We start from the raw sequence: 25,287 nt of genomic DNA, 5'->3' as shown, positions 1-25,287 counted from the left end.
TCCAGAATAGAAGGAACGAACAAACCGACCAAAAATAAAATAAAAGAACCGGGAAGATTTCGATCGTGCCCACAGTCAAAACAATAAAATTAATGTCTCCGCTTTCGGGTTCACGGGGTTTATGGACTGGGATGGACGGGGTCAGAATCAGCGGGTGCCACTTAAGTGATCCCGAAATGGAATGCCACTAAACCCTAAACAGGTAGCAGTTGTTAAAAGTCGTTGAACAACAAATGGAACATCACTGTTTTTTCAAGCTGCATGTGGATCTTATTTTGAGCCAATGAACCAAAAATTTATAAAACATTAAATTTTATTTAAATGTTAAAGAAAAAGTTTTAAATATTAAAGTCAGAAGTATAAAGAACATAGGTACATTTTTTTAACATAAATTGTATATATTTTTAGAATGGATTATATAGTTTTGGTAAAAAGAATGGCAAAAGAATTAGTTTTACCTCAAAAAGCAGTTTTATTTTATGTTAAGTTTGCAAGAAAGGCTTAAAATTTCTTTAAAAAAAATCAGTAATATTGGTAGATCAATAAAATTCTGAAATTTACCTTTTAGAAATGTTAAAAGTGCATTAGACTGTGACTTAATAATAGTTTTAGCTTAGAATTAATATACCTAAAACTTTAGTACAGCTGTTTAGGACTAAGAACTAAGACAAAAATACATAAGCTTAAATATATTTGATAAAAAACAAAAGAAAAGTATAAAGAAATTTGTAGAGTTAATTTTTAATTAAAAAGGAAGGGTATTAACCACCTCGTTAAAGTTTCTGTAAAGGTTTACCCTCACTTTCTGGTCAAATGCCAAAAGAGTCGATGTCCAGCGGCGTTGAATTTTTCGGCTCGACTTTTTTTTTTGTCGAGGGAGTGGGCATTATGGATGGTTAAACTAGTTTTTTTTGTTTGTTGGTTTCCCAGGCCCCTAGACCTACACTCGCACTCGTCGTCGTAAGCCGCTAAAAATCATTTTTCAAAGCGCCCATTTAAGACCCGCAGCTGCCCCCGTCTGGCCGTCTCTGTCGCACAGCGCTCTATCCATCTCCCTCTGATCCGGAGGGTGACACATGTTTGGATGGCATTGGTGGGGGTAAATAGATGGAAGGACTTTTGTGCACATGAAACAATTATTATTATTAATAAGTTAGTTTTCCTCCACGTGCTCCACCTACCTACCATTCGTATGTGTACTTCCCAGCCCCCCCTTGGGTTATTCCAAAAATTGCGCTATAAGATTAAGCATGAAAAATGTTACGAATTTTCCTCTCTCATAATTAATCTTCATCTAGGGTTCTGTGAAAATAGTGGCCAGAGGAGTGTGGGGTGGTGATGGTGATGGGAGAGGGAGGGATAACATGCAAAAGAGTTAAATAATTATAAGTACACACACACAACATACATTTGCAGACAAACAGTCACACAGCCACATGGGGATGAGGTTCTATACAAACCCTTTAAGGGCACTTGGAAAAAATTGTGTTTTTTTTTATAAGTAAAAGTTAAAAAAATAGTTAAACCTAAAATAAGTAATATTTTTATCTCTGGTTTGTTTATTATTTTAACAAGGAAAGTATAAGGCAAGTAACTACAAAATTTGCAAGAGCATTCGTCAATGGTAATTTAACAATATAAAGTGAGTAATATTTCCACCTTTGGGCTATTTAATATACATGTTATTATTTATTTATTTAATAATTTTAATAAAGACAGAAAAAGGTAGGTAATTACTTCGAAGCGATTGCAATAGCATTCGTCACTGCTAATTTTACCTCTTGAAAGTGTTCTTACTTAATTTTTTTTTAAAGAAAAGTTTTACATTTTAACCACCACTAAATATTTTAAGGAAAGAAATCTTAACCCTTAAATTAAGCAGATTTTTCCTCCGTGTAGCTTTACATTCTGTCGCCGTGGAAATTGTCCTTTTAAGCTCTCTACAAATAGTTGAAGGACCTGCAGCTGGGTCCTGTCGAATCAGGAGCAGATAGATGGCACTGCCGAGTCACCAGGGGGACTTACCTCGATATTGGCTTGTTTGGAGCACCTGCAAATGTTGGCACAATCTCCACGCATGCCCTTTAAGTTTACATTTTAAATATTAATATTTAAGAAATAAAAGGAGCAATTAAGAGAAAGGCCAGATTGCACTTTAAGGGACCTGGAATGTTTTTAATTGAAAGCTTTTAATTAAATTCCATTTGCCTTTTGTTTTTCATTTAATTTATTCTTTTTAGAAATTATTAACAAGCCCTGGGACCTTTGGGGCCTTTTTGGGTAAAATGCAAAAATGCATGAAAGACTTGGCCAGCTTGGATAGCTTTGGCAAATATTAAATGCATTTTTCGTTACAATACAGTGGTCATTGAATAAAAAGGGAAAAGTTGTGTGTGTGTGTGTGTGTGTATGTGCTCGACCAAGTGAAAAACAATAAATAATGCAGCCAATTAAAAGTTTGGCTGTTTCACTTCAAATTCAACAACACCAACACCAAGAGCTATAGCCACAGCCACAGCCAACAAACTACACTACCCTACACACTCGCACACACAACTAATTGACAAACAACAGCAAATTGAATGCAATAAAGCGCATGGCATGTGGGTTAACTTATATGCAGCACTGTACTCTACGTTGTATATCGCAAAACATGCATTTATCTATGGATATATGTACTACACGAAAGCATGTTGGGATATATGTTATGGTCATCTATCTGGTTGGCGTGATGTGATGGACTGACAACAATCAATTAAAAAAAGGAATAAAAAATAATCAAATAGCAGAGAACACAACATCAAGAAGACAAGACGAATAAGCTACATACTCTATTTATTTATTTTGTAGAGTTTTTTATCCAAAAATCATTGTTATTTTGTAGTCCTTCCTATTCAAATTAAACCTCCTTGTTATTTTTCATTGTAGATCTCACCAATCACTACTCTCATATTATTTTAGAGTATTACTATAAAAGAGCAACAAAATAAACCAGAAAAATCAATGCAATTTGACAGGAACACGGCAACCCAATCCAGCATCTGATCGAGAAAATAAAAACCAAAAAAAATCGAGTTTTTTTTTTTTGTAAAACACAAAAGCAAAAGCAACATCAACGGGTCGTCCAACCTCTCGGCTACTCGAAATTATTATTATAAACTTCTTCACTTTTAATGGAATTGTTATCAAAACACATTAAAAACGACAGACAAGCAAAATGAGTGAGTGCTGGCGAAAAAAAGGGGTGAGCGGCCAGGGATGTAGGCAATCATTTTTTTAAAAGGGGATTAAGTAAGTTTTTTTTAGTCATGGTTTTATTTTGTTTTGTTTTTATTCAAGTTTGTATAAATTAATTAAGCTGGAGGCAAAGTTGAAAAAGGGGAAAGACTTAAGGAAATGTACCAGGTATCATACACTTTAGGCATTGTTTAAAGCTAGTTAATACCGCTGCAAAATTATTAAAATATTATGATTTTTATTGTAAATTCATATTATTATAAATCCCTTTAATTATGATCAATGATTTTTATTAGGTTATTATAATTATTATTATGTAGAAAACAGGGTCAAAAAATGCATATTTCTATAAATTCTTAAAATTATAATATTAAGAATAATAAATAATGCATGAAATATGTCTAAAAAAGTACCATCAATGCTGTACCAGGTATAGTATAGCAATAAAAATAATACTTATACTTATAATACCAATAAATGTATTTAGTTTACTAATAATACTAGTTAATTTCATAAAAAAAATAATTACAAAGCTTTTTATTTTTGCCCAAAATAGTACCCTCTTTTTGACTCCACCCATGGGTCTGAGTATAAAGGGGGGCAGATGGGTAGCTATAGCTGTTGCACTTGGCTGATGGAGGGCCTGGGAAGGGCAGGGGGACTGAAACGGACACGCAACCCGAACGCATCGCAACGAAAACCAATCAAATGCACTTTGTCAATGCCAATTCACACAATAAATCTACAGGCAGATAGCAAAGTGCCGGGCAGGGTATACGGAAGAAGAACGGGGCCTGATCCAGAGCGGGCCAGGGAAGGCCACAAAAGGGGGTCTAACAGCGGGAGAAGTGCTGGCTTGATGGAGACGACTTTGGCAACACAAAAAAAAGTGAAACATGAGAAGCGACTTTCGGGGGAAGAAGCTCTTCTTCATCACAAAAAATCAAGTTTCAACAATAGGAAAATGGTAGATTCATTTTAGAGGTATTTTGAACTAAAAAATAATAATAAAAATATAAATAATAAAATCTATTATTTTTTAAGAAGAAAACTCTAAAACTTAGACTACAAACCTTCTTCTTATTTAAAATTAAAAGACCTTTTTGCCTAAAAAATCCTGACCAGCCATTGACCCCCGAAACATCCTTAAGTATAGCCACGTGCCCCAAGGCTACAGGATTGGGAGTCTGTAGCTCCAAAAAAGCCCACCACATGGCATACAAACTCCAATTTTTTTGGGGATTTTGTTACCTGTTGCTGCAAATTGCTGGCACGCCCCCTTACCTGGGGGAAGATCAGCCTGCTGACACCTTAGATTTTTTTCAAGAAGGGGCTGTATGAAGGGGATACTGGGCAAGACAGCTGCGGCCATTAGAGATCATTATGGTCTGGCTGCTTCTGTCAGGGCCGACACTCTGTTGATTTCTGCACTGACATTCTGTGGATTTTGCACTTCTCATTAATTTTCCCCAGTCGCACTTCCCCGCCCGACAAAAAAAAATGAAAAAAAAACTAACAAAACTTGGAATTCGACACGCTTCGTCGCCACAAGAAGGGAGGCGACACACACAAAAGAACTGTCTCTAAATTAATGTTGAAAATTAAAAACTTCACACGCACCTTTCTCGACCATGAATTCACTAGCGAGTGGCTGGGGGGAATGGGAAATAAAACAAATGAAGTGATAGGAAAATGGAAAAATGCCAAGATAGATGTACCAAGCCAAGGTCCAAGTCCAAAAGCCCACCAAACTTTGATCGACGAGACGACAACTCGATAAGAACCATAAACCTAGGAGTCCGAGAAAAAGGCGGCCATAAAAATAGGAAAATCAGATGAATATCTTAAAGTTTGAGTTCATTTACACTTGAGGTGGTGGTACTTCCCTAGTTCATTACAAATCTTTAACAAAATAATGTCTTGGCAACAAAAGTTTACTAAGTTGGATAGTTTTTGGCTTGTTCCTCATACACTTTCAACAAAACTAAGGCTTAAAAGGGTATATTTACAAAAAACTATAAATACCGGGTACGAGTGTCGTTTTATTTGTTTATTTTAGACGAAATTAGAATCAATTATTTCAGACTATAGATATAACAGGCTATTAATATTTATTAATATTCAATATAATACCCATTTCTAATCAGGTATATATAGAAACTAGTTTAAATTATATGATATCTGGTACTTCTAAGGTTTCTTAAGAAAGTGAAAACAAATAAAGGTAATACCCTGTAATTTCCCATATTAAAAATAATACTTTGCTGATCTTTAGTCAGAATTCTTCCTCATACATATACTATTCGTTTAATAGATTTCTTATAAAATTTGTGAACTATTTATTTTTTAAGGTGCAGAGCCTTGAGGCCTTCTTGTGCTTACTAATTAACCAAATCGACGGCAAGTGCGTGTTCCACCTTCGCATCCGTTCCTGTCAAGCGGCAGGGATGGCTGGTGGCAAGTATACACTGTACAGGTGGGGGTGTCATGCGTCAGCGGAGAAAATGAAAAAAAAAAATAGAATAAAATATACACTGAAAGGTGAAAAGGGGAAGTTACATACATCGACAAAAGGGAAACAATGAGAATGCGTGTCTGATGAATTACTTGCGTGGAGTGAAGTGTGAACAGAAATGGTTGGAGGGAGGTAGGTGGCTATAGCTCTAGGTTATAGCTTTGGCCAGTAAGTAACACCCCAACCACTGTCCAGAGCTCTCCTTTTTTCGCCGCCGCTCTTGTGACGAATTGCTAAGCTGCCCCTGAAAATGCAACGCAGCCTTTGAGCTTTGAAAGTGCAACAAACGTAGGAAAAATGAAGGAAAGACTAAAGAAAGACTGAAGTCATTCTTCTTATCTTTGATGGGAGCCTCTGAAGGAAGCCTGAAACTGAACAGAACAGTCAGTTAGTCATAGTTCCACAGTCAGTAAAATAATATAGTTTTGAAAAAAAATTGTTTCTCAAAAACAAAAATTCTTTTAAATTCATTAAAAAGTATTCCATTAACCTTTTAAAAATAAATAATTAGACAATTTAGACAATATATTTACAAACCCCAAGCAAGAAAACACATCCTGTTTGCAGTATATAGGTTTCTTTTTCTAGAACTAGGCTTATGTTTTATTTTAAAATGTTATGAAAATTTTAAATCATTATCAAAATCTTGATAATAAAGTAACTAATTTCATGCATATTTGGTTTCAATGTGTTTCCGTATAATTTTTCCCTTTCCAAAGTCTGCGCAGAAAGCTGTTTAGTCTGTTCTTCGGATCAGCAATATTAAATTTTTAGTGCGGGTATAATTTCTATGTAATGAAAATATAATTTTTTAATAGAATAATAAATGTATATATGTATGTAGTAGATAAAATAAATGGTAATACAAAATTAGAATACTCACTGATCAAACCACCAGCCATATCCTTTTTTCATTGCCAAGTTATCAGCATGACCGTCCTCATCTCGATCGAAGGTGGAAAATTTGGTGCCCTGGCTAAGGCCCATCGTAGATCCACCGGTATACCATCCAATATTCCTCAGCACATATCCCTCGCTTCGATTGCCCACCACAAAGTGGTCGCACTTTGTGAGCCCTTCATCGTAGTATAAACTAGCCTCGTAGGGCTTCTCACTCGTCAGAAGGTGTAGTCTCTCGAGTCCGATAAAGAACTCATCATCCGCTTTCGTTGAGACCTCTCCGAATCCCCTTTCATAATCCTCATATGGACGACTAAATGCAAATGAAAAAGAAACTTTATTGTAAACAACCATCCATCCAGATCCAATATCCTCATCTGCGAAACAGTTCACTTTAAAAGGACTTGTGCCTGGAATTTGGATTTCCTGAAGGATATCGCGATAGTCTTGGCTTTCTGGGCAACGATCTGGAATAATAGGATGTTTTATTTTGAAGATATTTTAGTTTTTAGGTTCTGTTCACTTACCACTGGGTTGTGGTATCACCTTGGTCTGATTACGACTATTATCCTCTTGAGTTGTTGGAATTTCTTCAGTTTTTACTTCAACTGTCTCCGTTTTATTATTTGAGTTTGTATTTTCTGCTGCTTGTATATTCTCCTGATTATCATTATTCGCAACTTCACTTCTGGGCGGTTCTCCATTCTTTACTATTTCTGCCAGCTTGGCAATATCTTCGCGAAATTGACTTGTTAACTTTCCCAGCTCACATTTTTCTTTTAGTTCCCCAATCTGATATTTTAAAAGTTCGATTTCCTCCTTTTGTTGAGTTATGAAAGCTCTAAGAGTGTCAACTTCCAGAGGCTTTGGTTGCAACTTGTCATATTTAACATTACAATCGTTGAGTTTCTGCAGCACTTCCGTATATTTGTTTTGCACTTCCGAGTGAACTCTCTGGCACTGAATTATCTGGGCATATTTTTCCAGATTCTTTTCCTGCAAGCTCGAATGCTTTCTAAGCAAGTCAAGGTAATTACTTTGGCACTGCGATACCAGATCTTCCGATCCCAGCGAAGGGGAAATCAAAAAACTTCCACAAAGGAAGATCACCAGTAGGATCATTTTCTATTTTTCGGGTTTGGATGGAGATTTCTTCTTGAAGTTCCACTTTCAACTGATGCTGCGAGACTCACGACCCGACTTTATGAATCATTCTTGATTTTAAGAACGAGCTAGAGCTGGAGAGTTTCTGATAAGAAGATTAGTCTTCATGAAAGGGCAGTCTACAAAATTCGAACAATCGACTCAAGAGTCAAAATATTTCTCAGACAGAGTGCTATGAGGGATGGGATGTAAAAGGTTATTAGAGATTACTGTAAGGTGATAAGCAACAAGAACCTATTTTAATATTTATGCATTCAAATTGTTGCAGCCATATTATATTATATTGCAGCCATATGTATTGATTAAGTTTACATTTAATGAAAATAGAAGTAGAGAAAGCGCTTCAAAAAATGTTCCTCCACGTCTGTGGTTCTGCTGCAAGCGTCGTATATTGTACTTACATCCCTACTTAACGATAAAAAGGGGACTATGTTCGGGATCTGGAGTATTTCGGCAAAATAGAGTGGTTTTGAATATTAAGAAATATAGTTATACATACTATATAGTTATATAGTTTATACACTTTATTATTATTTCCCAAAATAATAATACCCTCTGCAAGGGTAAAATAAAATAAGGGGCATGGGCGACCTCTAATGGTGATCAATCTTGGGAGCTTTGAATGGCATTACGTATTTATATACACTTCTACCCTGATGGCGGATTAGAGAGAAAAAACTAGCAGAACTAGAAAAAAAATTAAAGCAAGAAAACTAATAATATACATTTTTCATAACAATTTTTTAAGTTCTTTAAGTTAAGAGTTCTTTCCATCACCAAGTTTTTATTCTATAAGCAATAATTAATAATTTGACAGGACCTTTGATGGATGGTCTTGGATAGAAGTCCTCCAAGCTCTCAGTAATAAATTAGTTTTGGGAAAAAAATCCCCCACCAAATGTAAGCTGTAAATGGCACAAAAACTCAACGAGCGACAAATGCAATTTCGGGAACGCATTTCGGGCGTGCAGTTTTTGGGCCCAATTCGAGTTGGCCAGCTTGCCAGTTTGCAATTCGCAATTCTCAGTTTTCTGTTTCGGAGTTCAGAGTCTGCCTTAATAGCCATTAGCTGGGCAATTTTCTCAACGCAGACAGTCATGTGTATGTCGAGTATGTATGAAAAATTGGCAGAAACGCATAAAAAACAGCGCGAGAAAGAAGCAGATATTTTTTTTAAGCAAAAAGTGTATGCGTATGAACTAGGGGAGTACTGTGGAATGTCCAGAAAAATTTTGACATTTTTTTAGATAAGCTTAAGATGGAGGCAGTTTGTTGAAACAAGTACCGGGTATCATATAGTAAATTTCAGTATATTGAGTATCTATTATATTAAATATATTTCGTATATCTAGTATCTGTTATATAAATATGTATCTTGTGAAAGATAGCCGAAGATGTTAATTCTTTGTCCATAATATGTGGATGTTGAGTACCGGATATACTCTTCACAAAATAAATACCGGATAAAATGGTATATAATAAGCTAAATTAGGAAAAAACATGTATGTATATACAATTTTATAAAAGAGATCCTGGAATATGAGTATTTTTTTTTCTTTAACGTGATAAGTACCTAAGTACCTGGTACCATAGTTTCACGTAGTTTCTTGATAAGTAACAGGTGTCATATAGTACATTTAATATTATTTTACATTTTTTTGTTAAAAAAAATTAAAATATATGCCTTAAACATTATTAATAAGGTTATAATAGTCATGTTTTTAAGTCATGTCATGTTAGTCATGTTTAGCTCATTGAAATGATGTAAGAAAATAAAGTACCCACTTGAAGTTTGCCATTAAAATCAAGATGATGATTAAAAAATGTTTAAGGAATATTGTTAGATGACATCTGACTCCATCATACCCCATAAAGCCTGAAAAAAATTTGTCCAGGGTATGAAAACAGTTGGGGCAACCAGATATCCTCGACCAGCTGCAATCTATCAACCGACAAAACGCCTGCAGACAGAAACAGAAGGAAGCAAACTGCACACAAAATAAAAACAAAAATAAATGCAATTCAAACAACAAAATAACAAACAAAAAAATAAATGATAAAAAAAAGTAAAATTTAAGCAGAAAGAAAATAAAGAAGAAAGCAAGTATCCCTTCGCATGGAAATTGTGGCCAAATGGGATTTATGTAAATATTAATAAAGTAACAAAAATTCGGCCATAACAATTTGTATTCAACGACTGTCTGTCCGAGTGACAAATATGCCAATTAAATAAATGCCAAAAAATGAAGGGCTTAATGCCAGTGGAATATGCAAATAAACATTTATGTTATGAAGCCAAATCACGCAGTAAAATACACAGCAAATCGAAAAAAAAAACTTGGAATGGAATGGAATGGGTGTGTTATGGTTTTGATTTAAAAATATCATTATTCTTATACAGGTTTTGGCTTAAAATCATAATTTGTATGTTAAGTTTAGACAGGTTCATTCAAAAACTCATTTAAAACTAATTCTTGTTGGTATTTAATATTAGTTGATTGCAACTTTGTTAGTTTAATAAATCAAATGATTATAATCATTACATCATTTCGGTTTATTTTTTTCTGGCGCCCCTGAAGATTCCCAATAACTCCATAAATTTTCAATAATTCTCTATTCAAATGATAGTTTCTTAGTTTTACAATAGTTTTACAATAGTTTTACACAATAGTTTTCAAATGTTGGGCTATTAAATTGAAATTCTATTGATTGAGTTACGCTATTGGTATATTGAAAAAAATATTCGTGAAAGTGGTCGGTTTTTTTTACAGAAATTTAAGCTTAACTTAGCATATGTTTAGGTTTAAACTGTAATCTTTACAGATTTTTGTATTATATAATTGTTATTCTTTTAAATTCAATATTTTCTTTAATTTTTGGGAAGAATTTTAGGACAACTAATAGGGAGCGAAAGTCAGACTCAAAGATCAACTATAATTTGTTCTTAAATTTTTTATTTCAATTTTTTGGTTTTTGAATTAATCTTGTTTTGTAACAAATCTTATTGTGATAACGCATTAAATACTTTTACACACCTTTAATTGAGAGTTGGATATATTTTAGGATAATAAAGTGTAGGAATTACTCATGGAATTATAGACACAGTCTTTTGTTAAAGGAAGCATGTGTCAGAATGGAGTTGAACTCCTCCTCCTCCAAAGCTTAGAAGGAGAACTCTTGGTTCTAATTAATTTCCAAGATTTGCAAACTCAAAGGCTAAAACTCCAAACACTATGCATTCTTAATTCTTCATTACTTTTGGTTCTTTGTGGATGAAAATGAAATTCCTCGATGGGCCAGGCTTCGGATTTTGTGCCATTTCAGCTATTTTTTGTCTTCAGAATATTTTTTTTTGGTTTTCAGTTCATTAAAAGTTGACTTGAGGTCTATTTTTTGTTGGTTGGTATCTGGATCTAAGTGCGGCTATAGCTCTTAGCTATATGGCCCAGTATTCGCCTGTGGCTCTGTATCTGTGGGTGTCATTTGAGCGCCATTTATGCGGCACATTCAACATTATCAGCATTTATTCCTCTCTCCTTTCGGGTTTTATTTTGCTATTTTTGCAGCGTAATTTCATAGCCCAGTTAAAAGCAGGGATAACCAAAGGGGGGCTGGAGGGTGTTACGGTGGTGGGATGGTAGGGTTATAGGGCAGTGTGAGGGTGGTGTGGCATGACAAGTGCTTGTGGTGTTGTCCTTTTCTCTTATTTTCGCTGATAACAATGTTGGATGATGAAAGCCATTGATGGAAGCTGCTGCACCAATCACGTCAATCATCATGACAATGACAATCATGATGATAACGATAATGACGATGTCTGGCACACACACTCAGACACACCACGCCACCCAGAGAGCTCCATATAAAACATATAAAGTTGCTTTTTATCAACAATGTGTCCAATTTATGGTGGGCGAGAGGCATGTACACTGAAACCAACAACTCTACACTCTAAAAAAATAAAATCAAATAAATAAAATGTAAAAAAAACTAAAGAATATAGAATATAGAACGCTCAATATAAAGTTTCATAGAATAATATTATATTTTCCATCATTTTCTGATAAAAAATAAGAACAGAGGAAGCAACCTGGCTAAGAAGCTGGCCAGCACTGATCCCCTCTACCATACCCTACCACCACTGCCATTCCCAGCAATCTGGCACTCTTTCGACTCGTTCTTATTATTTTTATTGCTCGTCTCGGACGCACTTAGGAAAAGTGCAGTAACCCTGACACCCATGCCCCCACTAACAGCCCCACCCCCCATTACTTTCGACGCCCATTTACAGTTGTCACGTGCAGGGGTGGAGGACGCGGTGGACCCAAAAACAAAAATAAGAGAAAAGAAAGACACAACTCGAAGAAATCAGATTTCTTTGTAATTGATTTCTATGATGCGCAAGGCAAGGAGATAAAAATCAGATCTACTTATGTGAGGAATGAGTAATACCTATCAAAAATAATATATATTGATCTATGTATATAGGCCCGGTATATAAGAAAACAAATATTTAAGAGAAAAAATCAAAAAGAAAAACTATGGAAAATGTTAAAATAATTAATATAAAATAATATTATTATAAATATTAATAAAATGTAATTTAAACTTTTTCAAATATTTAAATTAAAACAAGAAAGGTCGGCTATGGTCGAGTTTCCCCGACTATATTATACCCGGTACTCATCTCTTCCACCCACAATTTAACATACATTTTTAATTCAAACTTTAACGGTATGGATTCTCGGAAACATATTTTTGTTGCATACTTTTCCGGGAGTGGGCATGGAAAAATTTTGGAACAAACTTGAACTGCGTGGGCATTGTAGGAGTCTCCATGATTATATAGTCTGCAGCTATAAGATATAGTCGGCCGATCGTTATGAAATTTAGTAGGTAGGATCAACAATGATAAATCTGTACGAAGTTTCAACTTTCTGTCTTCAAAAAAACTAAATTTGGGTCCTTTCCGATCAATCAGTTATATGGCTGCTATAGGATATAGTCGGCCAATCCCGGTCGTACCGACATATACTGCATGCAAAAGAAATATGGGTGTGTTAGCTCCTTCCAGGAGAATTGCCTCCTTTTGATGTTAAAAGATTGAAACCAAAAGGTGACGTTTTTGGATATATTAGTTGTACATATGTCGGATGTATTTTTATTTCAAAAGCTTTTACAGAGTGGTTTCTGGTAAACTAGTCCTAACGTGACTCCATTTCTCCAAGTATGTGGTTATCCTTTTCCTTGGATCAGGTGGAGCTCCTCCCGTTGCGCGAATTTCGCTTTAGCCGCTTCAAAACCCTTTCCTTCTGTTTTTCCACTATCGCAATGGCACTCCTTGAGATTAGGTCCTCCTTTGAACCAAAAAGTCGGTGCATGTCGTCGATATCGAAGACCCTGAAGAGAGCAACCAACTCCAAGGCCACTAGGATAAGGGACGCTGCATTATCCTTGACTCGCTTGAACACCCAGCCTCGTCCCCAGGGCCAATAAAGACATCCCATTTTAACGAGGTAGTGAACAGTTACGCTGAGGGGAAACCAGGCTACGACCAAAAGGACTTGGACCACTATGCAGAGGATCAGGACTTGCGCAATCTTCTCCCAAACAGTGTAATCCACATCTTGGCTAAGGATTTTATTCAAAGCCAGCACGGTGAGGAATATGAACACAATCGACTCCATGGTGCCTTCGATGGGATTGTAGAAGAGATTGTTCTTATGGCAAAAAAGGGAAATCATCCATGCAATAATGTAGACTTCATCCATGCTGTCCAACTACAAATAACTACATGTATTATTATTATTATTTTTTGGTTATATTAACTTACTTACTTCTCGGTAGAATCTTAAGTTATTTGTAAAATTGTATGTGTTAGATATTTTTAAGAGCTAACTAAAATTTAGAGCACAACTGAGCAGTAGGAGCTCCTTTTAGAAATGGAGTTGTGTTTGGGGCGATTAGTTTTAAATTCTTTTCATCGCCTACTACTATTGTTAGGAATTTAAGGTCGATAAATATTCTGCTAATTTTTATAAAAGAAGTTACAATTTTTAATGAAAACAGTCTTTTTTGATGGGCTACCTGGTTCTGATCGGATTCGATTTGGGTGGAGATTACCGCAAGCCGGAGGACTTTCAGCCAATTTTCGTGAAAGTGTGGGAATGGAACCCTTCATCAGACGCACCTTTACCGAGAACTACAGCGACTGGAATGGTAGGCCTCGCAATTGGAATGGCGGTAACGGTGGTGGGCAGGATATTCGTCCTTCAGGAACCCTACAACCGCCGCCGCAAAATCTGGAATAGAAAAGTCCCAGTCCTCGGCGTAATGCCTCTCCGATGGGACCGGTTGGTAATCCGAATCCCACCATGCATACGAAGGGGTACCGCAACTTTAATATTTAAAATAATGTAATATGACAATGACAACATGGATCTGGTGCGGATCTATCCACAAGAGCCGCCGCAGAACTTCCGCTACTTGATGCGCCAGGAGCCCTATCTGAGAAAAAAGCAAAACTTCGACGGGGCTCGTGACCAGAGCTTCGGATACCGATGGGTATCGTCGACCCAATTCGGGCTTCGAAAACCGGAATGACTGTGCGAGATCTTTGGCTAATTAAAAGAAAGAATTAAAAGAAAATTAAAAGAAAATTTAATTTTCCAAACAACTTGCCCTCTTTATAAAGCCTCAGCCAGAACTGGTTATAGGCATAACCTGTAACTGGTATAGGTAAAACGATAAATTCATTTTTATACTTTCCTTTGCACGCAATATATAGGTCGGAACGGCCGGGATCGGTCCACTATATCCTATAGCTGCCATATAACTGAACGATCGGAAATGACCCAACATTCGTGTTTTTGAAAATAGAAAGCTGGAACTTAGTACAGATTCTATTTTTGGTCAGTTGATCCAACCTACCAAATTTTATAACGATCGGCTGACTATATCTTATAGCTGCCATATATCTCGGAACGATCGGAAATGGTTTTTGGTGGAAATACCAACTTTGGTATTTTTGAAGATAGAAGTTTGGGACGTTTTTTTTTAGATTTTTTATTATAATAAATTGGGTTATATTATCATATTCTCATAAGGATCGGCCAACTATATCCGATGTTTGCGATATATATCCGGTTTTAGCTGCAAGGGTTTATCAACTTCTTCTCCGCCCGAAGCTAGCTTTCCTTTCTTGTTTTAATATTATATTTTACAATTGTATATCGCCTATTTATTTATTTAATTAATAATCACACATTCCATATAAGTTAAGCTAGACTTTTAATTGTCAGAGATAAGGTGACTATGACGTCATGGAAATCTATATAAAAGTACTTGCTAAACAAGTTCCTGCTGCTAATCAGCTTGCACTAATCTCCCACAACCTTTGACATCACATCCGTATACCTTCTGTCTGTGGGTTTTTTTGGACTCAGCGCCCCAATTCCGAAGAAAGCACCTGCATGAAGACTGATCTTCTTATCGGCAAGCTCAAGCTCTAGGAGGATTTAAAAAGCCGGAGCCGAGAGTCTCGCAGCATCAGTCGAAATTATTCCGGTGGCTATTCAAGAGGAAACCTAAAAGACTTAAACTAAACTTAAACTTAAAAGTACGAAAATGGTCCAGCCTGTGGTGCTCTTGTCTGCGATTTGTTTTATTACCGTCGCCCTGGGATCGGAGGAAGTAATACCCGCTTCGAGTGTTTTTATTTTGAAAATTAATTTAAATTCTATTTCACAGTCTTGTTATCTCACTGAAGAGCAGGAGGACGACTGCGCGGCGGTCTGTCATCCGATCGTGAAGCCCCTCCTGAGGTACTTTGAGAAGATTCAGGCCAAAGAATCCCAGTTCCAAAAGGAAAACTCAGAGTTGCAGAAAAAGTATACGGACTTGCAGCAAAAGGGTCTGAAGTCCCTGAGAAACTACTCCGATTTGCAGAAAAAGTATTCAGATTTGCAGGAAAGCCATTCGGAATTGCAGAGAAGAGAACTGGAACTTATATCGGACTTGCAAAAGGATAAATCGGACTTGCAAAATAGAGTGATTGAAATCGAAAATCTACAATCTCAAATTGATTCAAAAAATGTGGAAATCAAATTACTAAAAGATACAATTAGTGAATTAAATAAAACAAATGAACTTGCTACAAAAATACTTCGCGACGACATTGCCAAATTGGGCGAAATAGTAAAGAATAAAAATTCGGATAATGGAGCAGCCAGTCCATCACCAACCAGGACAGTCCAGCAACAACCTCCACCCTCCAAAGGTAAGTTTGCAGAACCCAAGAATGTGAAAAATAAAACATCGAATTCATTAGCTATTCCAGATCGGTGTCCGCAAAGCCAAAATGAAACGAGGATCCTCCAAGAAATCCAAATTCCTGGTTCAGATCCTTTTAAAGTGGTCTGTTTCTCAGATGAGAAGATTGGTTCTGGTTGGATGATTGTTTATAACCATTGTGGTAAAACAAATTATTTCAATCGCACGTATGAGGAATTTGAAAGAGGATTCGGAGATGTCGGGACGCAGTGGGACGATAAATACTTTGTTGGACTCGAACGATTGCACCTCCTGACATCTAGAAACTCTCATGAGTTGAAAATAAAACCTTACAAATGCGACAACTTTGTCGTTGGGAATCGAAGCGAAGGCTACATGGTGAAAGATACCAAAGGGTGTACTGGAGACATATTGCCGAACCTTAGGCAAGCCAAGTTTTCCACCTGGGATCGAGATGAGGATGGATATCCCGATCGTAATTTGGCAAAGGAAAGGAGCTATGGCTGGTGGATCGAAACTCGGTATGTATTCTGTTTTCGCTTTACATTTTCTTATACTCCAAAAAGAAACTTTTAACTACTTTGACTAATATCAAAAAAACCTTTTTTTTGTATTTGTTTTCATTTTATAGAGGTAATAAGTACTACACTGCGTTTAGTATGATAATCCGAAGAAAGGATTAAAAAAGAACACGGCGATTCTAAGAGGATTTAGAAAAAGGAAAAATTATAAAAGAATACATCGAATATCTAGTGTTATTATTAATTTATGTGTGTATATACATACATATGTATTTAATATAAATGTATAAATTTAATAATTAACTATAATTTTCGTTAATTAAAAGAAAAAGTTTCCATTATCACAAATAAATATATTTTAAAAAGATACATTTTCCATAATAATATAAGTATATTTTCCTCTTAAATGTAAAAAAAAACCTTAAAGAAACATAACAAAGTGAGAGAATAAAATAAAAATGAAAAAATATATTTTATTTTAAAATATACTGGAAACAAGAAGGGAAAGCTAACTTCGGGCGGAGTTAAACTTAATAAACCCTTGCAGTTAAAAGGCGTCTATAGGGAAAAGCACCATTTTCAAAGGATCCCACTACGAAAAATGGACAAAAAGTCTAACAGATATTTAGTCTCGGGATTTTAGGCAGAATGGTGGGGAATCGATCCAGAAGGTGTTAAAGCTACTCTACTTGAGAATGGGATAAGAATTGGGAAAGATATAACCATCATTGTGGAGTCTATAGGGGAAAGCACCATTTTCAAGGGATCCCACTACGAAAAATGGACAAAACATCTAACAAATATTTAGTCTCAGGATTTTAAAGCAGAATAGTGGGCAATGGATCCAAAAGGTGTATAAGCTACTCCGCTTGAGAATGGGATAAGAATTGGCGAAGATATAACCATCATTGTGGAGTCTATAGGGGAAAGCACCATTTTCAAGGGATCCCACAACGAAAAATGGGCAAAAAGTCTAACAAATATTTAGTCTCAGGATTTTAAAGTAGAATGGTGGGAAATCGATCCAAAAGGTGTATAAGCTAGTCCGCTTGAGAATCGGATGGGAATTGAGGAAGACATAGCCATCACTGTGAGCCATATAGGGGAAAACACAATTTTCAAGGGATCCCATCACAAAAATGGACAAAAAATCTAAAAAATATTTTGTCTCAGGATTTTGATGCAGAATGATGGAGAATCGATCTAGAAATCGTTTAAGGTACTCCGCTTAAGAATCGGATAAGAATTGGGGAAGTTATAGCCATCACTGTGGACCATATAGGGGAAAACCCCATTTTCAAGGGATCCCATCACAAAAATGGACAAAATATCTAAAAAATATTTTGTCTCAGGATTTTGATGCAGAATGATGGAGAATCGATCTAGAAATCGTTTAAGGTACTCCGCTTGAAAATCGGATGGGAATTGAGGAAGATATAGCCATCACTGTGAGCCATATAGGGGAAAACCCCATTTTCAAGGGATCCCATCACAAAAATGGACGAAAAATCTTAAAAATATTTAGTCTCAGGATTTTGATGCAGAATGATGGAGAATCGATCTAGAAATCGTTTAAGGTACTCCGCTTGAGAATCGGATGGGAATTGAGGAAGATATAGCCATCACTGTGAGCCACATAGGGGAAAACCCCATTTTCAAGGGATCCCATCAAAAAAATGGACAAAAAATCTAAAAAATATTTTGTCTCGGGATTTTGATGTAGAATGGTGGAGAATCGATCTAGAAATCATTTAAGGTACTCCGCTTGGGAATCGGATAAGAATTAAGGAAGATATAGCCATCACTGTGGACCATATAGGGGAAAAACCCATTTTCAAGGGATCCCATCACAAAAATGGACAAAAAATCTAAAAAATATTTTGTCTCAGGATTTTAAAACAGAATGGTGGGCAATCGATCCAGAAGGTGTATAAGCTACTCCGCTTGAGAATGGGATAAGAATTGGGAAAGATATAACCATCACTGTGGAGTCAATAGGGAAAAGCACCGTTTTCAAGGGATCCCACTACGAAAAATGGAAAAAACATCTAACAAATATTTTGTCTCGGGGTTTTAAAGCAGAATGGTGGGGAATCGATCCAGAAGGTGTAAAAGCTAGTCCGCTTGAGAATGGGATAAGAATTGGCGAAGATATAACCATCATTGTGGAGTCTATAGGGGAAAGCACCATTTTCAAGGGATCCCACTACGAAAAATGGACAAAACATCTAACAAATATTTTGTCTCGGGGTTTTAAAGCAGAATGGTGGGGAATCGATCCAGAAGGTGTAAAAGCTAGTCCGCTTGAGAATGGGATAAGAATTGGGGAAGATATAACCATCAATGTGGAGTCTATAGGGGAAAGCACCATTTTCAAGGGATCCCACTACGAAAAATGGGCAAAAAGTCTAACAAATATTTAGTCTCAGGATTGTAAAGTAGAATGGTGGGAAATCGATCCAAAAGGTGTATAAGCTAGTCCGCTTGAGAATGGGATAAGAATTGGCGAAGATATAACCATCATTGTGGAGTCTATAGGGGAAAGCACCATTTTCAAGGGATCCCACTACGAAAAATGGACAAAACATCTAACAAATATTTTGTCTTAGGATTTTAAAACAGAATGGTGGGGAATCGATCCAGAAGGTGTATAAGCTACTCTATAGGGGAAAGCACCGTTTTCAGGGGATTCCACTACGAAAAATGGACAAAACATCTAACAAATATTTAGTCTCAGGATTTAAAAGCAGAATGGTGGGAAATCGATCCAGAAGGTGTAAAAGCTACTCCGCTTGAGAATGGGATAAGAATTGGGGAAGATATAACCATCATTGTGGAGTCTATAGGGGAAAGCACTATTTTCAAGGGATCCCACTACGAAAAATGGAAAAAAACATTAACAAATATTTAGTCTCAGGATTTAAAAGCAGAATGGTGGGAAATCGATCCAGAAGGTGTTTAAGCTACTCCGCTTGAGAATGGGATAAGAATTGGGGAATATATAACCATCACTGTGGAGTCTACAGGGGAAAGCACCATTTTCAAAGGATCCACCTACGAAAAATTGACAAAACATCCAACAAATATTTAGTCTCAGAATTAAAATGCAGAATAGTGGGGAATCGATACAGAAGGTGTAAAAGCTACTCCGCTTGAGAATCGGACAAAAATCGTTTTAGGTACTCCGCTTGAGTATCGGATGAGGAATCGAAGAAAGCTTCACGATTCTGAACACTTTTTTGCAGAACAAAATTAAATATTTTTGTTGTGGGTTTTAATTTAGAGTTAAGAGGGCTTTTGTTTTAAAACTAGTTGATTTTTATTTTAATCAAAGTTTCTTAGAGTTTCACATAACCCTCTAACTACAGTTCATCAAAAATAAATTCATATTAAATTTCAGGGTTCTAAATATCCCTTTGTCGAAAAAGTTGCACTATTTTTGTTTCGATTACGAATTACGAATCAATGTACTTAACATTTCCTTTAAAAAATATTTGGGCTTGAATCTGAAACTTATAGTACCTTACTACCTTACGTACCCCTCTGAGTGCGGGTCAACTACTTTTTGAAAAAATAATTTTATTTTGGTTACAATATTAAGGGTTTTAAAGATAAAAGTTCTAAAAGTTATGATCTAACAAGTAATGGATTTTGAATTAAAATGTACAGTTCCTTGCAGTCATATATACCCCTCTAAGTACAGGGCAATAAAAAAACGAAATGAACCGCCGGCTTCTAAACACTTTTTTGTGGAAAAATATAAATTTTTTTTGGGTCTACAATTACTAGTTATGAGCTTAAATTAGAGCAATGAAAAACAAATAAGGCTTTAGTTTTGATTTCTCACTGGCTGCTGCGACTGCGACGTCGACTGAAGCTGCGACCGAGACAGCGACGTCCGACAGATGCCGATGGCAGTTTGTCGTGGCTGCCGCTGTCAATTAAGTCAAATATGATCGAGTGCGCGGCGTCATAAATCTCATACAACTGTCAAATGTTAGACAACTTCAGACTGCGACACAGTGCACACTCTACACTGAAAAAAATGTATTCAATTTTCTGATGAAAATCACAATTTTCAGCTTAATATTTAGAACAATCATAAAGTGCTTTTTGAAACTTATGTTTGAATTTTGTATTATTTAATATCTCTATTTTTGAGATATTTTTTTGCAGTGTATTTTCGAGTAGTGTGTCCAAATGCAACACCCAACTGTGGCCAAGCAATTGCAACTGCGGCAGCAACTGCAGGCGCCCATTGGAAGCAATTAAAGCCAAGACATAATCAGGGGTTAGTGGCGGACCAAGAGGGGTCAGGGGTTGCCTGAGTAGGAGGTTGGTGCTGGGCTAGGGGGCTTGGGGCCCTGCGGGCTGAGAGGTGCCACACATTGTCTGGGAATCGAAACGCAAAATGTGTAATAGTTTTGACTTTTGATTTATTCGATAAGTTGAAGTGCTTGGCGAATGCATTTCAAGTCCTGGGAATATTTAAAAAAAAAAAATTTCAAAAAAGAAGCTAACTGCTAAATGGAAAATAAAGTATAGATTCTTTCATAATTTTTCCAATAAGCTAAAATGTTTTAAAAATTATGTTTCTTGAAAGGTGATGTTAGTTAAATGGACTTCTTCAGAGAATCAAATAATTAAAAATTAATAAAAGTACATCTAAAAATTAAATTATAAAATAATTACATTTAAATTAATATTTATATTCGATATATTTTCTTGTAATTTTTCATTTTTCAAGTCCAAGAAGGTTGCTTTTTCCTTCAGTCAGCTCTTCGGATAATAATCCCTATATCACCACCATCGTAGGTGTAATCATCTCTATAAAAAAATAAAATTAAAAAAATTGAAGAAATTGTTGAAGATAAAACAAAATTTAAAGTAAAATCGGAATACTCACCTAGAATCGAACCACCAGCCCAAGCCTAATTCCTTTGCCCAATTATGATTGGGATTTCCGTCCTCGTCTCGATCTTAGGTGGAAAACTTGGTGCCCTGACTAAGGCTCCGAATTGTTTTTCCAGTACATTTGCCAATACTCTTCACCATATATCCTTTACTCCTGTTTCCAATAACAAGGTTGGCGCAGCTTTCAATCGTTTTATTGGAAATTATTTTCATCTCATAAGGATTTCTATTCGTTAGGAGGTGCAATCTTTCAAGTCCAATAAAGTATTCACTACCGGTTATTTTTAATGGGCAACGGTCTGGAAGAGCTGGGAAATACGATGTTTAATTTTGTAAATGATTCGGTTCGTTCAACTTACCATTAATTTCAGCTTCCGACTTAATTTAATTGTTAGTATTAGCCAGTTGATTTTTTGACACTTCTCCAGGTATTTGACCCCCTTTTTTTGCCTCATTATCCGAAATTGCAACCCCAGCTATCCCCATTTCTCCCCATTTCTTCTTTTCAATTTCTTCCAATTTGACAATATTTTTGCGATTATATTTTTGATCTGCCAACATGGCAAGGTCACTTTTTTCCTGATGGTCACTTATTTTATTATTTAATAGCTGGATTTCTTCATTTTTTTGTTCACTAGATCTTTAAGGTTTTCGACCTTCAGATGACTAAATTGCAACACATTTAATTTATCCTGCACTTTCGTATACCTGTTCTCCCAGTCCGAAATACTTTTCTCTAAGCTGGAAAGCTTTTTCAGCAATTGCGGGTGATCCTCCTGGCATCGTGATACCTTAACTTTTTAATTGTTTTAAATAACGTCATAGACACCTCCAAAAATAGACTACTTGAGTATAGCTTTGAAAACATCATACTTTATATATTTTTAAATACTCTCACCAAAAGTGAGCTTTTATTTAATAGACTTGATTATTAAGTTAATTTACTAGACCAACAAAGTCTGTAAAATGAAATGTTTTAATGCCTTAATGTCTATTAATAAATGAGCGAATATCAAATTCCTCTGTTACTTTTTGTTTTATTGTTATTCATTAATAACCTTCCCTTTACTTATTGGTTTTATTTGTTTGATACGTTTTAGTTGATTTTGTCAAGATTTGTTCAATAAAAAATATATATGTGTTCAAAAGGAAAATGGGAAAGTACCGGAAATATTATGCATATTCAAATTTTTTGTGTGATTTTATTTTTTTTTTAAAAACCCCACTTTATTTTTAACTTATTTTTAAAGCACGATTTCTGTTTCCGTTTCTGTTTGCACGCCTTTTTAGTTCTCTATTTTTGGTTTAGTTTATTGATGTTTGTGACTTTTCGTTTTTGTTACCATTTAGTTCCATTCACTAAAAAAATTGGTAGCACTTGTCTTTGGGTGCCCACTCGCCCGCTATAATCATATGGAGGTGGCCTTTTTGTGGGCGTGACCGAGTGACTGAGTGAATGGCACCTCAGGTGGAAAAACAAAATTGTGCATTTATTTGCATTTTTTTTGTGAATTTAATTACACTAGTTAACAAACTAGTGTTATATTTGATTAAATTTTAAATTAAATGCCATGTGACTTGAGGCTTTAAATGAGGAAACTATAAGACGTTGTCGAGACTAGGGCTTCTGGGGGAGGAGCTGGCGAAGGGGGATTGCTCAGCCAGGTTCTTAGTAACGAGGCCAAGATCACAGCAGCCACGATAGTGATCATCAGAGTGAACCAAGTGAACAGGCCAGTTCGGCTTTTGGCTCTCGACTTTTAAGTTGAAATGCATTTTGCGATGAACGGATTGATTGAATCGCATTACACGAACCAATCCAGCTGGTGTGGGGCGAACAGGGGTTAAAGGGTGGCATTTGCCAAACACAGTGGACTAAAATAAAGGCCATATTTTTCAAGATTTTTATGAGAAACTTACTTGAGCTTGTTTTATTTCTTATTTCCTTGTAAGCTCCAATTTTGTTTGGAAATCTTTAATCTGGATTAGATCGGATTAAGTGGAGCTTCATAAGCTTTTGGTTTTTTTATGAGAATAATTAAATTTTCAATTTGGGCTTTGGGCTTTTTAGTGTCTCTCTTGTTTTGGGCTTTTGGAATGTGATTTTAATTTGAACTTGTTCGCCGGCGGCCCACTGTGCTGGGTCGAGTGGCCCATCCCCTTCGTCCACTGCACTATGGGGCATTTCACCACTTTAAGTAATAAAATAAAAAGTGAATAAGATAAATATTTTATCATAGCTTATTTTTTACTTAAATTAATTACCTAATGTTATATTAGCAGATCAATAAAAAATAAAATTGGCTTTAAAAATAGGCTTGGCTTACTCTTAAAGCCATAAAACATCGATATAATTCCACAAATGGTTATAGATTCATTTTAAAAGTTCGAAGCTTTTAAAATTAACGTCTTTAAATATACATTTCTTAAATTAAAATATAAATATTCAAATTGCCATTTTTAAAAACACTCATTTTAGCAAAAATAAAATTCCCCAAGAATAGAAGTTTATGAATTTTACTTTATTAAGGGGTTCCCCGCAATATATTTGTTTTTTCACTTCTGTAGCCATTGGGATCTTGTGAGCGGTGATCTCGTTTTTCACGGTTTGGAATATCCAACTTACTTAATTCATATTTAATATTTTGAATCGACATAACACGTTTTAAGTAATGGTTAGTACTGTAGTAGAAAGACCTGGTTACTGGCTTACTACGATCGCCATCTCTGGGTTAGTCTCGGGACTTATTGATCCATGTAGTATATTATTAGAATAATATATTAGAATAAAATAAAAAAAATTGTTATTTTTCCTAAAGTGACAGTTTTTTGGTCCTCTTAAGTTCCAGTAATGTTTTTGTAAATTTAAAATTATTTTATTTTTCATCGGAATGGCTTTAAGAGCCGATAACTTTAAAGTGTTGCCCTCTTTCTTTAAAAAAACTTGAATATTCCTCTATTGTAAATGCTTTGCTCTTTAAATTATTTTAATGGTCTCTCTATCAAAAAATGGTATTTTCCCAGATGAAGTAATGAAATTGCCCATAGTCCACTGTATTGGCCGCCCCTCCCGTTCACCTACAACGCCCCTGGGCCGAATGCTTTGCATCCGAAAATGTTTGTTGTTTTTCCTTGCTGTGAACAGCATGATGCCATCAAACCAAAATAAAATAAAAAAAAACACAACTAAGAATAACATTGAAAGGGGGGGCACTTTATAGAGAACAGAAAATCCAAGCTTGAAATGGAATATCAAAGTCGAAAGCCAGGGTTATCTCCCTGCATTGCTCAGTGGCCTTCAGTTGTGGCCTGGTCCATGGATGTGAAATGAATTGTGGCCAAGAGAGCAAGGCCCCGAGACTAGATACCAGAGACTGGCCAAGTGGTTCCAGAAGAGTTCTAACCAACAAGTTGCTAAGACACTGACAAAAAACGGTATCAAAAAACAATTAGAAATCTTAAATCTAAAATCTTAATCTTATGGAAATTGAAAAACGTGAAGTCCTAAAAATGTTTAAATCTTCTGCTAAAATCGCTATCTATAAAAAAATCTATCTATATTTTAAAAGCTTAATATATATTTGGGCAGTCCCTAATTTCTCCGAGTGCATTAAAAGGTGGAGCCCTCTCAACTTGAAACAAAGTCAGGGATCCGTTATCGTCACGCATATTTGCATGGCAATACATTTTTCTTTCCTTTTTTTTGCTTCCAATGCATATCTCAGGTGACTTTTAAACATTTTT

At 35.7% G+C, this 25,287-nt stretch overlaps 3 protein-coding genes across 5 annotated transcripts in view; all 3 read right to left on the bottom strand.

Moving 5' to 3' along the window:
• Nucleotides 1-6,446: 6,446 nt before the first annotated feature.
• On the bottom strand, nucleotides 6,447-7,830 carry LOC108132471 (fibrinogen alpha chain-like). Its single transcript, XM_017251905.2, has 3 exons — nucleotides 7,180-7,830; nucleotides 6,636-7,119; nucleotides 6,447-6,540 (listed from the first exon to the last, which is right to left on the bottom strand). The coding sequence occupies exons 1-3, from the start codon at nucleotides 7,772-7,774 to the stop codon at nucleotides 6,489-6,491; spliced, it is 1,131 nt and encodes a 376-aa protein (XP_017107394.2). The 5' UTR covers nucleotides 7,775-7,830; the 3' UTR covers nucleotides 6,447-6,488.
• Nucleotides 7,831-12,952: 5,122 nt separating this feature from the next.
• LOC122321911 (uncharacterized) lies at nucleotides 12,953-13,798 on the bottom strand. 3 transcript variants are annotated; one of them, XM_043212981.2, is made up of 2 exons: nucleotides 13,654-13,783; nucleotides 12,953-13,606 (listed from the first exon to the last, which is right to left on the bottom strand). In XM_043212981.2, the coding sequence occupies exon 2, from the start codon at nucleotides 13,585-13,587 to the stop codon at nucleotides 13,069-13,071; it is 519 nt and encodes a 172-aa protein (XP_043068916.1). In that variant the 5' UTR covers nucleotides 13,588-13,606; nucleotides 13,654-13,783; the 3' UTR covers nucleotides 12,953-13,068. The 3 variants fall into 3 exon arrangements, with proteins under 3 accessions (XP_043068916.1, XP_070132538.1, XP_043068915.1); XM_070276437.1 differs by having other exon boundaries at nucleotides 12,953-13,596; nucleotides 13,650-13,781; XM_043212980.2 differs by having other exon boundaries at nucleotides 12,954-13,596; nucleotides 13,654-13,798.
• Nucleotides 13,799-16,762: 2,964 nt separating this feature from the next.
• Nucleotides 16,763-25,287, bottom strand: part of LOC122321897 (angiopoietin-related protein 3-like) — a 91,888-nt gene continuing 83,363 nt past the window's right edge. The window contains exon 4 of the mRNA XM_043212951.2: nucleotides 16,763-16,808. Within this exon, the coding sequence (XP_043068886.1) occupies nucleotides 16,763-16,808 (46 nt within the window). The remainder of the gene's footprint in view (nucleotides 16,809-25,287) is intronic.

The sequence above is a fragment of the Drosophila bipectinata genome, chromosome XR, assembly GCF_030179905.1.
Source record: "Drosophila bipectinata strain 14024-0381.07 chromosome XR, DbipHiC1v2, whole genome shotgun sequence".
NCBI classification, from domain to species: domain Eukaryota; kingdom Metazoa; phylum Arthropoda; class Insecta; order Diptera; family Drosophilidae; genus Drosophila; species Drosophila bipectinata.
The sequence above is the reverse complement of the archived record's forward strand: the minus strand, read 5'-3'. Positions and strand labels throughout refer to the sequence as shown.